Source organism: Cavia porcellus, unplaced genomic scaffold (genome assembly GCF_034190915.1).
Source record: "Cavia porcellus strain 051 isolate PalLab524CR breed Dunkin Hartley unplaced genomic scaffold, mCavPor4.1 scaffold_25, whole genome shotgun sequence".
Taxonomy (NCBI): Eukaryota; Metazoa; Chordata; class Mammalia; order Rodentia; family Caviidae; genus Cavia; species Cavia porcellus.
In genome coordinates this window covers 28,948,011-28,962,660 of record NW_026947508.1, presented here as the reverse complement: position 1 = coordinate 28,962,660, position 14,650 = coordinate 28,948,011, and the positions used below count along the sequence as shown (strand labels likewise).

Below are 14,650 nucleotides of genomic sequence, written 5' to 3'. Positions count from 1 at the left end.
ACACTGGTTTCCCAGGACACATACTTTCTGTCAGCTAATGGCTACCACCTCTCAGCATTCCACCTCTGAGGCATTCTGATGTGTGAGGGTGCCAAGGTGGGCTTGGGGAAGGTTGGCCAGCAGAAACAGGCAGAGAAGCTCCAGGCAGGAACAGGGTGAGGGGCTGAGAAAGGACTAGAATGGGCCGTATACAGCATGGGAATGAAGCTCTGAACCTGAATTTGAGATCTAGAAAAGTAGGTAAGACTGATTGCATGAGAAGAAAGGAAAACAAACACAGGCAAAGGTACAGATTGGCTAGGAAGGATTGAACTAGATCCCATCAAACCGTGTTCAGTTCATATGTGATACCCCCTGAGCCACAGTTTCCTCTTCTCTCAAACAGTAATAATATCACCTATCTTTTAAAATCAAGAGACTTAAAGAGTCAAGAGTTTAAACTAGTGCCTGCTACACAGTAAAAACTCAAAAAGTGTTGAGTTTTCTGGGAAATCAGGTGTACCACCACAGACCTTAGTGTGGGGACTCATACGTGGGTCTGGACAGGTGGAGCCGGCCAGAACATGCACTTCCACGTGGACTTGGATTCTGGAATGATGCTGTGGGCCTGGATCATGCCAGTCCCTTGCTCTGTGTATCCCACCCTGGACGAAGCCATGCCAGTTCTTTCCACCAACTTTTCTGCCTCTCCTCCCAGTCGATCTTAACAGGGTGTTGTTTGTGAATGAGGAGTTAGGCAGAGCCATTCTCTACTCCAAACCCTTCCCTGGCTTTTCATCAGTAGGACAAGAAGGACCACAAAGCAGGGAAATCTGCACAAGATAGATGTTTCTGGCCCTTCCAGTCGCTTCCTAAGGATCACCATGAGGCTAGGGGCTCTGGTATAGAATTTGCTTTCTGGGGTCAAACTCCTCCCCAGTTCAAATCCCTGCTCAGTGCCTGCTGGGCAAGCTGATACAAATCACCTGTCCTCCTGAACTTCACTTCTTGCATCCATAAAATTAGATTATTAGCACTTTCCCTGAGGGGTTGACAGTATGGTTAAACAAGGCATCACCAGCTTCTTTCTATCGTGCCCATTCTCTGCTGGACTCCATGAAGAGCCCTCTGCAAGTGTTAGTTCATTTGCTTATTTCCTGGGCCTGGCACAGCCCCATACAAATAAAGCTGTTATCAGTTATCACTCACCTGGCAGATCCTAATGTGGGAGCACTGAAGATCCCTGAAAACAATGGTGTCAGGCGTGTGTAGATTTTATCTGCTATTCAGGAGTTGGAGGAGAAGCTGGGATGACACTTGATGAAGGGCTTTCCACAACCCAGTCCTCCAGCTTGACCTGATGCCAGCACCCTCTGAAGGGCTGGAAAACACAGGTTTTCTGAGCCCCATCCAGATTTTAGGTAGTTTAGGTCTGGAAGGGAGCCCAGGAATACACATCCCTAACAAGTTCTAGGAGATACTGTTCCACTACTAACTAGTTCTGTGACCACTGGGTGATTAAATCGACCTAACCCTTACCTTGAACCAGCAAGTGCCAGTAGGTTGCAATTGCAGGGCCCCGAATTGGTTCTTAAAAGATGTGAGTTCCCTCACCCCAGTCCCCTTAGACCTTTCATTCAAGTCACTCCAATTTTTTTTTCCTAAAAACAAGAGCAAAAGTTTCACCAAATTCTCCAGCCTGTATCTGCTCCCACCACTCCCACAACCGTTGTCTTCTGCTCTTCCATCTGTCCCTGCAGGAGGAACCCTTTGTTATGTTCCGGAAGTCTGACCGGACCTTGTACGGAAATGACCGATTTGAGGGCTACTGCATAGACCTGCTCAAGGAGCTGGCGCACATCCTGGGCTTCTCTTATGAGATCCGGCTGGTGGAGGACGGCAAGTATGGGGCGCAGGACGACAAGGGCCAGTGGAACGGCATGGTCAAGGAGCTCATTGATCACGTAAGCGGGGAGAGGAGCAGCGGGGAAGAGGATGAGGGTCACAGGGGTTGGTAATGGGGCTGTTTGCACATCAGAGGAGGGAGCCCAGAAGGCAGGGCCCTGAGAAAAGATGGAGAGAAGCCAAAGGCTTGCTTCCACAGCAGGGGTGCAATCAGGAGGACCTGAGTTCATGTCCCGCTTCTTCCCTTCTCAGCAATGGGGACAGCAAACTCATCTGACCTTTGTGATCAACACTCTGTTCTGTGAAATGCCTATGCTAACCACCACCCCACTCTTCACAGGCGTGCTGAGACACTGATATAAGACCCAGCCCGTAGTTACTTTAGGAAGCCTTATAAGGTGCTATACACCTTAGTTCTTGGAGCCTGGGCTGGGGTCCAGCAGATCTGGGGTTCAAATGCCACTTTACCACCCATTCTGTGCATGACCAGGTAGGTTCACCAACTTCCCAGAGCCTCCATTTATTCATTTTAACTGCAGCAGGAATTAGCAATCCTGCAGCTGCCATAGTCCTGGGAATGAAATGAGGCACTTTGTGCTCTCTTACCTGGGCAGATTGAATACTTCCTGCCTTCCTGTTCAGGGCACTCAACTGGGCAAAAGCCATGTGCATCAGCAAGGAATTCTTTCTGAAGCTCATGGAGGCAAGGATACGTTCCAGATCCCTTTGATTCCTCCTCTCCCTTCTTTGAACAGCCTGCTGAGGGAGGGGCCATCAGTAACTCCCATTTCACTGATGCAGAGGCAGAGAGAGAAAAATTCCAGCCAGTAAGTGGTGGAGCTCGATTCAAAGTGGTAGAGTCCTTGGAGACTCTGTCTAGGTGGCCTCTCCAGAGAGCCCGTTCTGACTCAGGACTGGGGCAGAGGCATCTCCCTGCAGTCGGTGTTAGTGGCCCCGTAGTCCCAGCTGTGGTCAGGGCTTGTCACTGCTGCTACACCTCCCGGGATGGGGCAGTCAGCACCAGGCCTTCTATGAGATGCCTCCACTGTGGTGTGGCTTCTTTATGGAGGCCTTGGAGACTGGAGCTCAGAGCATGAAGCCTGCCTCGATGGTCACATCCTAGGCTGCTGGAAATGGATCTTGAGGGAGACTGATAGGAGAGAGGCTGATGACAAAGAGCATGAACTTGGGCCAGGTTCAGTTCTCACTCTGCCATTTCAGTACTGTGTGTTCGTGGATAGCTTCTTCCCTTCTCTGCCTCAGTTTCCTCATCTGTAATAGAGCAATGATATGACTAGGACATACCTCCCAAGATTGCTATGAGGACTAAATTAGTGTATGTGCACTCACTAGTCAGTGAACACAGCCTCAGGATGTGCTATTTTTATTTTTATTTTTATTTTTACCCTCCCAGTTATTTCTCAGAGGCAGCGGGAGGGAGGGGGGGTCAGGAAGTCCCTTTGTCTCCCAAGCTCCAGTTTCCTGACAGTGAGAATAATGATACCTGCTCCTTGCTCTTCCCAGCCTGCCATGAGGCTCAGAGGAGACAGCTGGTAGGGAAGCAGCTCCCTAGGTTGTGGAATTTGGTATAAATGGAAGGGAGTGGTATTGTCACCACTATTAGTAATAACTGTAATTACTATGGAAATTAGTCAGTAAGCCCCAGCAGCACCTCCATGTTATTCCGCTACCCTGGGTGTTAGGAGTGGGAGCCTGGAGACTGAGCCCCAAGTGGGCTCTGAGCCTGGCATTTGCAGAGGGGAGCTGTGTTGGGAAAGAGGGGTCACATGGACAGCAAAAGCTATTGGGGCAGAGCGGGCTGTGCTGAATGCATCTCACCCCACACCATCTCCAGTGCCTGAGAACTTGAAAGAGTCATTTTTCTAAAGGAATGTAGTAAGAAAACACCGCAGCCAGAGCTTCCGGAGCTGCCCTGCCCTCAGCTGGGGAGAGGAGGGAAGCTTCATTCAACACCTCTGTAGCAGAGCAGGGTTTGGGGAGGCCCAGGATCCATCAAGGCCGCGAGCCCTGATGGGACATGCAGGGGATCTTGTTAAACCCAACTCCCTACAATTGATGAGCCTATTAATCCTAGCTTGGTGCCATTTTTAATAACATCATAACCATTTATTAGTGTTGTCAGATAATTAGTCTTCTCACTAGCTCATAGAAAGCGTGGTAAAGACTTGGCAATATTATTACTTCCTTATTAGGGATCTGAACATAGACGTAAAAATGATGAATACTTATCTTTGTCAGTGTCTGCCCCCTGAGCCCCATTTTGAGGCTCTGGGTGGAATCTTTGACCAGTAGGACATAAAATGTCCTTCCTTGACACCTTGCTGGCCTCCACCCCATGGAGCCAGGTTATAGAAGAAGACACAGCACCTGGGGAGGCATCTCCTTCCTGCTGACACCCTCAACTTCCTGAGTGACCTTGAACTACAGGACCATCAGACACATTCAACAGAGCAGCGGTGCTGCCTGCCTCCAGCCCCTCTCCACCCGCTCCTCTTGCTGGCTCTAAATCCCCTCCCTCAGACACTGTCTACTTGTTTCCATGCCTTAAGTGTCTCCCTTGTCGAATGTGATAGAAATGTGTTCAAAGCCCAGCCTGGCACACAACTGACAGTGGGAAAGTTATCCAGCCTCACTGGCCTCCATTTTCACATCTACAAAGTGGGAATAATAGAGGCATCTTCTGCCCAGGGTTTATGGGAAGATTTAAGGAGATAAAGTCTCAAATGTGTACCAGAACACCTGAAGCTCAATAAATATATGTAGGAGCTGTCTTATTCAGCATTCTTCCCTCTAGGAGCAGCCCCCAATCTAAAGGGTGTCTGTGTTTCTCCAGGCAGTGAGAGGGATGACCTACCAGGTACAGACATCCTGCTAGACCATGGTTTAGGACAAGGTCTAGGTTGTGGCAAACCTATGGCACATGCTCCGCAGTGGGCATGCAGAGCTGTCTCTGTAGGCAGGTGAGCCAAGTTGCCCCAACAGCCAAACATCAGATATTCAAGTTTAATTTCAGCGTTGGCACTTAGAGATAAATAAGTGGATTTTGGATTGCAGTTTGGGCACTCAGTCTCTAAAAGGCTCACCCTTTCTGGCCTAAGACTTAGAGGTCCATATCTAGATCTTATCTTGCCAAATTCAAATATGCAACCTTGGAGAATTGACTCACACTGATCAAACTCACAGGGATCTGAGGCCCATACCAAAGTGCCACCTTGCATTTTATTTACAGGGGTCAAAGAAGGATGGGACTGTGGGGAGGACTCAGATTTACAAGTACAGGAAAGTAGAGAGAAATGAAGAATGAGCAGCACTCACGAATTTCCTGAGGATGGAAAATCAGCCCTAGCTTGAGTTCCTGAGTGCCCCGACCTGGCCTCCTACAAAACCTGTTCTCAGAGACCCAGAGTAGCCTGTCCTGGCTGCTCACCCAGCCCTTGAATCTGAGGGATTAAGGAAGAAGGAAGATGGAGGAAAGGCCTAAAGTAATGCATAAATACCCTCCAGGCCGCAGCAAGCCATCAGTTCCATGATCTCTCAGTTATTAAATGTCACTCTAGTACATACAACCTGGTAAAGACTTCCCTGGCTCTTAGATGGGCCTGGACCAAGATGGGGACACAGAATGGTAGAGAGTAGCCTTGGTATATCATTCCTTCCCCTGTGAGGAAGCTGCACTCCCCGGATGGCCCCTCTGCTTCCCCAGAAGATCAAATAACTGATGACTTGCTGTGGCCTGGAGAGTAGCATGACACAAAATCAAAAATGTCCACCTCCTTCCTCCACCTGACTTTTTCTAGACAATGAGTACCTGAAAGACTGAATTTGGCAGTTGTCCAGCATCTGGCATGAGCCAGACACACACAGAGTAGGCACTGGCAAATATTGGACACACGAATGAGCACAGATGTGCTCACCTTGCCTTGACTGTGGGGTCATAACTAGCTGGTTTCACCTCTAGAGTGTGTGAAGGGAGGATCTGGTGTCCAGACCCCCATGATCTCATCACCTACTGTGTTCCTCATCTTCCAACCAAGACCTAATTCCTAATTGTGGACTGTATGTACTGGTATTAGGAGAGGTCCCAAAGCCCTGTTTGTGTAGCCAGCAAAAGCCTTGCCCAGGCCACCTCCATCTGGCATGGCCAGCACACTTGGAAGCAAGGCATGCTAGGACCCCACTTGGCAGGTCAGAATGCTGAGTGGATTGGGCGGCTAAGGGCAGAAGGAACATACAGGCTACAAAGGTGAGCTCTTTTCAGGGCTACAGATTCCCCAGAGCAAGGACTGGGAGTTGTGGGGGAAGCTCAGAATGTCATCAGGATGTGTCTGCAGGGGACTAGGTAAGCAGGTGAGGGATGTCCCAGGCCTTAGCCAGCAGAGGCCACCATGGAGAAAGGTCAGGAAAGGGCCTGGCAAGAGTCAGGATCTAGACAAAGAGGTGCCTGGTAGGCCAAGATGCAGGGTCAGGAGGAAAACCAAGGTCAGAGGGAACAGCTGGAATGGCAGGCTCCCTGGCTGAGGCCCATCCTCTGACTCATTCATTCAGCAAAACTCCGTTGAGTGCTGTCTCTGCCTGGGCCCCTGGAGAGCAGAGGCCTGAGCCATTAGTCAGACAGCATGATGCCAGGAGAGTGAGGAACAAGGAAAGAGGAGAAGGAAGGAGCAAAGCCAATGTGAGAGCTACAGCTAGTGATGCAATTCATGTCCCTGCACCCAGGAAGAGCCTTACAAGGCATGTCTGAGGACCATCTCAGGGGGTTAGTGGAGGCCTGCGGACAGGTTTAACCACTGCTGACTTCCACGTGTCTGGCTTGGACTTGGTGGGTGTGGAAACCAATCAGAACCCTGCAGCAGTGCCCCAAGTGGGCAGCAGTTGAGGTGTTATCAGATTGACAAGAGCTAGAAGGTCTGTGAACCTGTGTATGAACCCCAGCATCAACTGACAGCATACTGGCTTCAGGACAATGATATAGGAGTGACTGAGGCAGACATGGCCTCTACCCTTAACCCTTTAGGAACAAAAGATTTTCACCAAGCTTTGATTGGTGTCACAAAAGGAAAGACAGAAGCTTTTGAAGACTAAAAGGAGGGACAATGACTCAGGACTCCCTGAGGAAGTGACCCTTAAGTGGTGACTTGGAGAATGAGGCAGAACTATGCAGGGTATGTGTAGGGTGCCTCCCTGGATGGACACTGAAGTCACTGATGTCTCCCTCTGGCTGAGGCTGAGGCTGGGGCCTGGAGCACTGGCAACACCGTGCTCAGGCAGACACCATCCTGTTGACACACAGGAGGTAGAGATGGAGACTCCTTCAGAAGTAGCAGTGGGGATGTGGTATATCCTCATAGTGCACAGTGAAACAGGGCATTCAGCAGAGCCTTCCCAAAGACAGGGTCAACACTGTGCCTATAGGGGCTCAGCTTGGGACAGGCACACCTAAGCTTTCTCACTGACCAATGTGCATCAGCTCAGGAGCCCTGTGTTTGCATCACAGGTAAAGAGCCATTTGTTGACACTTAGGAATATTCCAGCATCTATTCCCCATCTACTCAGATGAGGAGACTACTTGGAGTGCTGTGTTATAAGGTTATCAATGGCCAGTGGATACTGTCAAGATATCATCTGTGGCTCGGTGTACTCTTGAAATCTGCAATGTGTCACTCCTGAGGGAGGGCTTGCTGGGCCACTTCTCTAAAACCTTTAGTGTTCACACTGATCAATTGAGTCAATACATTTATTAAAGCAGGACCCATTGCTGTAGATACAGCAATGAACAAAGTGGGCAAGTCCCTACCCTAGCTTCAGGATCTTACACTCTCCTGGGGAAGCAGGCTTGACAAGAGCACTGCCACCATTGCCCTCACAGTGTCCCCCCTTTCTCCTGACCATGAGCCAGACCTTGGTTTCAGCCTCATGCCTCAGTCCGCAACCTTCTTTGCAAGGCCACAGAAGACTACCCAAGCCTACTGCCCCAGCCTTGGGGCAGGGCACTTCAAAGCAGGACACGGTGGGTGCTTACCTAGGGACAGAACAGAATCCTGGATGAAGCAGGGCAAACTGGGGATGTGGAAAACATCTAGCAAAGTAGGCAGCCAGATTTTCCCAGGGCAGGACTGAGGACCCTGTGGACTGGGACGTCACTAGGACATCCTGAAGTGGGCCACAAGGGTGATGAATGCTGTCCCACCTGGACATTCACTTGCAGGTCAGGAAAGAAAAAAAGAGGGTAGCAAAGTCCAGGTTGGCCTCTCATGGGTTAAGACACTGGCACCACTGTCAGAACCCTAGAGGGTGACTGGAGAGAAATAGTCAGGTCACCTGGTGGGGGCAGTGTGGCTTCAGAGAATGGAGGTGTGCTGACAGGGAAACTGAGGCCAGAGCTCAGCCTACTAGGCTAAAGTAAAGGAAGAGCAGGGACCTTGGGGATATTTGGGTGGTCATTTTTTTCAACAGAACTTGCAGAGTTTCCCCTTTATGCCAAACTTTGTGCTAACCCAAGCAGATACATGGTTGCAAGCTGAATCCCTGTCCTCCTGGTATTTAAATACTGCCAGAGGAGCTAATGCTAAGCAACAACTTGCAGGTGAAAACTCGGTTCTGATCAGTCCACCAAGGAGCAGTGCAGAGAGGTCGGGGAACAAATAACTGGGTCTTCACCTAGTCTCTTGGATTCTGCTAAGGCAGGCCCTGTCCTCTCTGGGTTGATACCATGACCAGAGACCTAAAGGGTTGAAGTAAAGGGCTTGAAGTGATGAGAAATGGGGCCTGTGGTGCATCATCCCAGGACCTGTTGTCTGTGAGACAGGGAGGACCTGCCTGTCCTTCCGGAAAGGCCTAGGCTCAGGATGGAGCCTGCTGGGACTTGGGAGTGGGGTTTGGGAATGCCACACACATCATTGCTCACTGTCAGCTGGCGTGGCTGCTGTCAGCTCAAAAAGATGGCAAGTGAATCACAGCTGTTAGGAGTTGGCCTGTCAGGTGACACACATTTTCTCAAACCTGCTTTCCCCATTTGAATGGGTGAGTGGTTCAGGATGATGGTTTGTTGGCTGCCTGAGACCCTTCAAAGAACACGATATTTCCTTAACCTTGGAGGGAAAGTTTGAGCTGGAGAAACACTGTCTGGGGTAAAGAGCAGAAGATGATTTCCATGGATGCCCCCCTACCTGAAATCTGAACAGGGAGCCAGCAGGTAGAGCCGGGAGTGAGTCCTGCATGGGTTGTAGGGATAAGGATGGTTTTTGAGAGCACTAGGAAGGCAGCAGAGGGGTCTCAAAGGAAGTGGGCACATTGACAGGGCTCCCAAACCTTACTAAGCCGTATAAGTCTCAGTGGTGACTCTGGTCAGGAGCCAGAGTCAAGTTCAAGTGTCCGAGACTTAACACTGGGCTCAGGACAGGACTGAAGGGGATCAGCTATAAGTTCTGCCAGTAGAACAGGACAAGGTCAGGATGAAGCCAGTTGCAGGATGTGGGAGGACTTCCATGCACCCCGCACAGGGTATAATTGACAGATGTATTAGTTTCCTAGAGCTGCCATAACAAATGTCAATAAACCTGGTAAATTAAAGCAACAGGAATTTATTTTTGTTCTGAAGTCCAGAAATCAGAAACCAAGGTATTGTTAGGGTTGGTTCCTTTTGAAGGCTCCAGGGGGGAGTCTGTTCCTGGCCTCTCTCCCTACTTCTGATATTACCTGTGATCTTTGCTGTTCCGTGGCTTGTAGTTACATTATTCAAATCTCTGCCTCCATCAACACATGATTTTCTCTGTGTGTATATTTTGTTTAGTTTCTCTTCCTGTAAGAACATTAGCCTGGATTGTGGGCACAACCCAATGAATGACTTAATCTTAACTTCCTTATATCTTCAAAGACTATTCCAAATATGGTCATGCCCACAGGCACTAGCCATTAGGGTATGGACCTAATTGGGGGCACTGTGCACAAGTCAACCTACTATATGTGGCTTTTATGATAGAATGGTAAAATGTTGGGCACTGCAGTCACAGTGAATTGAGTCCAAGTACTGTCTTAGTTGTTTGCCAGCTTGAACAAACCTCGCTTGGTTGTATCACCATATCCTCACCTGCAATATGGTCATGATACTTACTGCTTCATGAGTCTACTGGGAGATTGTATGAGGCAATACATGTAGCACATTTAGTGATTCTTGGAATCTAAGAAGTACCCATGAAGGATAGTAGTACTTACTGTTTTAACTATAACAGGTCACAGCCTAAAAGCCAGATACCCTAGGGGATCCCAACCAAGAGGCAGAGCATAGGGATAAGTAATTTGGTGAAAGCCATTCTTGGGAATCCCAGGAAAGCAGCTGCCAACAGGACACCAGATTCAGGGTGTAAGCTGGGATTCAGAGAGCAAGTTTTAGACCCCGAGGCTGACCTTTGTCCCAAGAGAATGGTGATCTTTGCCGAACTGGGACCTCAGTTCCAATCCCATTCTTAAAAATTTGTAAGAGGTAGCCCAGGTACCAGAGGTATAAGGATAGGGTACAGCCAGCACCCAGGATGGCTAGATTCTACATGCTGAAATATGGAGCTGGGCAAGTCATTCTTGTCTTCAGTACTGGGAGCTGGAGGTGTCACAAAGCAGATGAGGCCAAATTTCTTCAAGCAAGGATTGATGAGAACAAGAGGGGCCAGAACCAGGTGTATCCAAGCAGGTCTTCAGTAAATGGAAAGTTGCTTATGGGAATGCAGTGACATCCTGGGAAGACATCCTTTCTGGTTCAGAGGTTTAGAAATGTACAGACAGGTCATGTGTGAGACAGGAAAATCCAATAAATCACCTACAAGACCGATGAAGGATTTAGACAGGTCAAAGGTTTGGTTTTGTTCAAGAACATGGTTTCTGTAAATATCAGAGTGAAGACCAAGGAGCTTCTCCAAGCCTGAGTTTCTCTTTATAAAAGATGTGGGGCTGGGATAGATGTTCTTGCATGTCTCTCGTCCAGCTCTGACAGAATATGATTTTACGAATCATCCTGGAAGAAAACCTGTATGAGGGGGCCGAGCCTGCCAACGCTGGGCCTTTCATTCTGAGTAATGAACTGAAGCAGCAAAGGCTTGACATCTGTTCCGATCTTTCAGGCAAAGTTAGACAAAATAATGCCTTTTTCTGGGAAATCGTTACCAACAGTGAAATACAGTATTTCCTGCCTACACCCAAAATGAAATAGAGAATGCCAGCCTTCCTAAAGCCCAGAGGAGAACACATACCAGAACTCTGAGTGAAGGTTACACAGGCCAATTATCTCACTGCTGTAGGCACAGAACATCACAGACGTTGCTGTCTCTCAACCCTGTTAAGAGCTCGAGAACACAAAGAATGGCATGGAGACTCCAAAGACCCTTAGAGGGCTTAGGGGAGGAAAGGGAGCCTGTGGTCCTACAATTGGCTTCCTCACCAACTGCTGAAACATTCTGGTGGAATAAGCATTGCCTATGAAAACCGTGCTCTCACTGACTTGCTATCAAAAGCCAAGGAAGAGTCTTCACCACCGACTGAGCTTCTTCCCAAGAATCCACTCCAAGGCTCAAAGGCCATCACTAGAAACCTGTTCCTCAAGTGCATCTGAGAAGAGCAGCATTACCCTGATGACTACCAGACGTGTCTGGCCCCAACTGTCCACAGGAGCTGCTGGCAATAACCAAGCGAATACTGGCAAAAACACTTCTACCTTCCAAACCTCAGCATCTGAACCAGAAACTATGTCTCCCAAGGATGCAAATGGGATAGCCAAGTCGCCTTTCCTCAGTGAGAAAAACCCCTCTGCTACTGTGAAACTCCGACCCACGGTAACAAATGATCATTCGGCACCAATCACACCATGAAGATGCCAAGAATTCTCCTGGTTCCTCCACTGTTCAATTCTCACCTGCAAAACGATAGTATCCATTGTATGATAAGTTCTGGGACTGTCCGAAGCTTCACTAGAAGATGCCTGATTTTCAATGTATGCTACTTGAGCAAATCAGTGCATTTCTCAATTTGCCATATTGGGTTTGCACGTTTCTGTCAGGATAATTAATAGCTCAATCATTTAAAATATTTTCTTCCTGCTGAATCTAAAAATAGTAAATTTGATTTCAATCCCTAAAAAATTAATAATATTAATAATAATAATTGACTTTGGAACCAGAACGGAACTTTCCAACACAAATAAACTTTAAAGCAACAGAGTTAGGGGAGGTCAGGTTCTAGAATCAAACATTATCATGTCAACCTTATTGAAGATTCTGGAGCATCTCCTGTAGGGTCCTTCACTACTCAGGAATCCTGTCTGTACCCCAACAATGTCTCACTCAGCCAGAAGCTCCCTGAGAGCAGGACTAGGTTTCTTGGCCAAGGTTTAATCGTAGCAGGTCTTGAGCATTGCAGTGTTGGTCATCTGCACCTTCCTGGAGTGTTCCGTTCCCTCCATTCCCTTTGTTTGTCCATGCCATGAACTGAGAGGCTTCAGGAACTGGAGCAGTAGCAGCTGCTCTTCTTCTGCCTTCAAATCCCAGCAAGTTCCAAAACGCATTCGGACATTACAAAAAGAACATCCCTGTGTAATGATCTTCTCTCATAGGCTCTGCCTCCATACCTTCCTTTGGTTCTGAAGTTTACCAAAATCTTGGACTCCAAGTATCTATGATGGGGTGTGGGGGATGCCATTAGGAGAGGCCCTGGAGTGAACAGCATCAGAATTGTGTGCTTCCCAGCTCCCCCCACCCAGCCCAGGGTACCCACAGAGCTGTCTAGCAACTGAGACTGGGCCCTTCCTGAAAGTCTGATTTCTATTCATTTCTAATTCCTAGTCTAAGATAAGTGGATTCAGAAGTGCTATTAATAGCTACTATTAGAACAACTAGTGATTTCTTACTGTTACTTTTTTGAAATTCTGTATTATTTCTATCCTTTTTTCTGTTTTGCTTTTTTCTCTAAATAAAAAAAAATAGCCACCATTCACTAAACAATTCGATTAACGTCCATCTCCCGACCAGTCTATAAGCTCCACAAGGGCTTACATGTATATTTAAGTCAGTTCTGTATCACCAGTGCCTGGTAGATCTCCTAAAACAATAGATGGGTGAATGTGTGGGTGGGTAAAACAATAGAGTTAGGTCAAGCTAGCAGGTGGCTACCTAGAGACAATGCCTTGTGCAGTGGTTTCAGAGGCAGGACCACCCTAGGAAAGGGTCTTTAGTGGTGGCCTTTCCGGACTCCTCTTCCCTTCTGCCCTGCCCCACCTGAGGAAGGGAAGTTATAACTTGGTTTGTACTTTGAGGTATGAATAGCCGCAGGGGCCTGAGGAGGAGCCTCTCCTAGAAGAGCACTACTAGAGGCTGAGAGAGGTTTGTGAATGAAGAAAATAAGCAGTGGATTAACCATAGCCCTCCCTGCACAGAGGAACTCATAGGCAAATAAGCAGAGGAGTCTTCGAGTAGTGCAGCACACACCCTCCCACTCCTGTGAGACAGCGTGAGCCTCATGGAAGTTGTTGGGCTGCTCTGGAAGAGGTAGCAGATAGAAGGATACAGAAGGTGGCAAGAATCAGACCACAGGACTAGGGCAGCATCCTAAACAAGTCACAGGGTGAGCCCAGCACGGGAAACAAGAAGCAATGTCATGGAGCCTTGTAAGAGGATAGCAGCGGGGTAGGGGTGGAAAGATGGGGCAGGGAAGAGGGAGGTTAGATTTTTGATCAGGAAAGCTCAGATCTAAGAAATCAAACTTTAATGAACGCTGTTATTAAAATTGTAGTGGAGTAAAATTTAGTAAAATATGAGCTTCTCCGGTCCTGCCCACCCCTACCCTCCCTCTCCGTGCTATCCTCTGCTAACAAGACCCTGAATTTGCCTGTTTGTTTCTATTCCCCCACCCTCACTCTCCAAGGAGGGTATTATCTTCATCCAACTAGCTTTTGGGTGGGTTTTAGGAAGAGAACTGTCGTGTGGAATAGGAAAAAGCCGTTGAGAATTGGATGGGAGAGAAAAACAGATTGAAACAAAAGTTGTGGATTCTGCACCCTTTTCATGGTGTTTTAAAGACTCTGAGCAATTTTTAAATGTTTGTTCCTGCACCGTATTCCTTAGACTAAGTACTGCCTTGAGAAGGGGACTGCGCGGGCTCCAGCTGTAATAAAGTTCCATTCTCAGCAAGTTTACATTGCTGTCCTCTTCCTCGAGGTCATAAGCTCTTAAGGCCACCTCATTCCCTCATCTGCCCTTCTCCAAGAAGATCCTCTTCTCTGTGACCTGCTCCTTTAAGGGTGTGATCATCTCTCTCTCTCTCTCTCTCTCTCTCTCTCTCTCTCTCTCTCTCTCTCTCTCTCTGCAGAAGGCAGATCTGGCTGTGGCTCCACTAACCATCACCCACGTCCGTGAGAAGGCTATCGACTTCTCCAAGCCCTTCATGACCCTTGGCGTGAGCATCCTGTATCGCAAGCCCAATGGCACCAACCCCAGTGTCTTCTCCTTCCTCAACCCATTGTCCCCGGACATCTGGATGTATGTGCTTCTTGCCTACCTGGGTGTCAGCTGTGTCCTCTTTGTCATTGCCAGGTAAGGCAATTCCTTGGCCAGAGCTTGAGCCTGAGGTTGAAGGTTTAGGGAGCCCAGTGAGTTCCCACAACCTCGGTCCTTGCCTGGAAGCCCAAAGCTCAAGCCACCATCATGCCTACTGCTCTCTCCCTCCCTGAGGCTCAGATTCCTTCATATCCCTCAGAGAATGTCCCATG

At 48.4% G+C, this 14,650-nt stretch overlaps 1 protein-coding gene across 1 annotated transcript in view; it reads left to right on the top strand.

Annotated features, from left to right (window-relative positions):
- Grik3 (glutamate ionotropic receptor kainate type subunit 3) overlaps positions 1-14,650 on the top strand; it is a 207,202-nt gene that overhangs the window by 165,510 nt on the left and 27,042 nt on the right. Inside the window, exons 10-11 of the mRNA XM_063236091.1 lie at positions 1,740-1,943; positions 14,251-14,474. Coding sequence (XP_063092161.1) covers positions 1,740-1,943; positions 14,251-14,474 — 428 coding nt within the window. The remainder of the gene's footprint in view (positions 1-1,739; positions 1,944-14,250; positions 14,475-14,650) is intronic.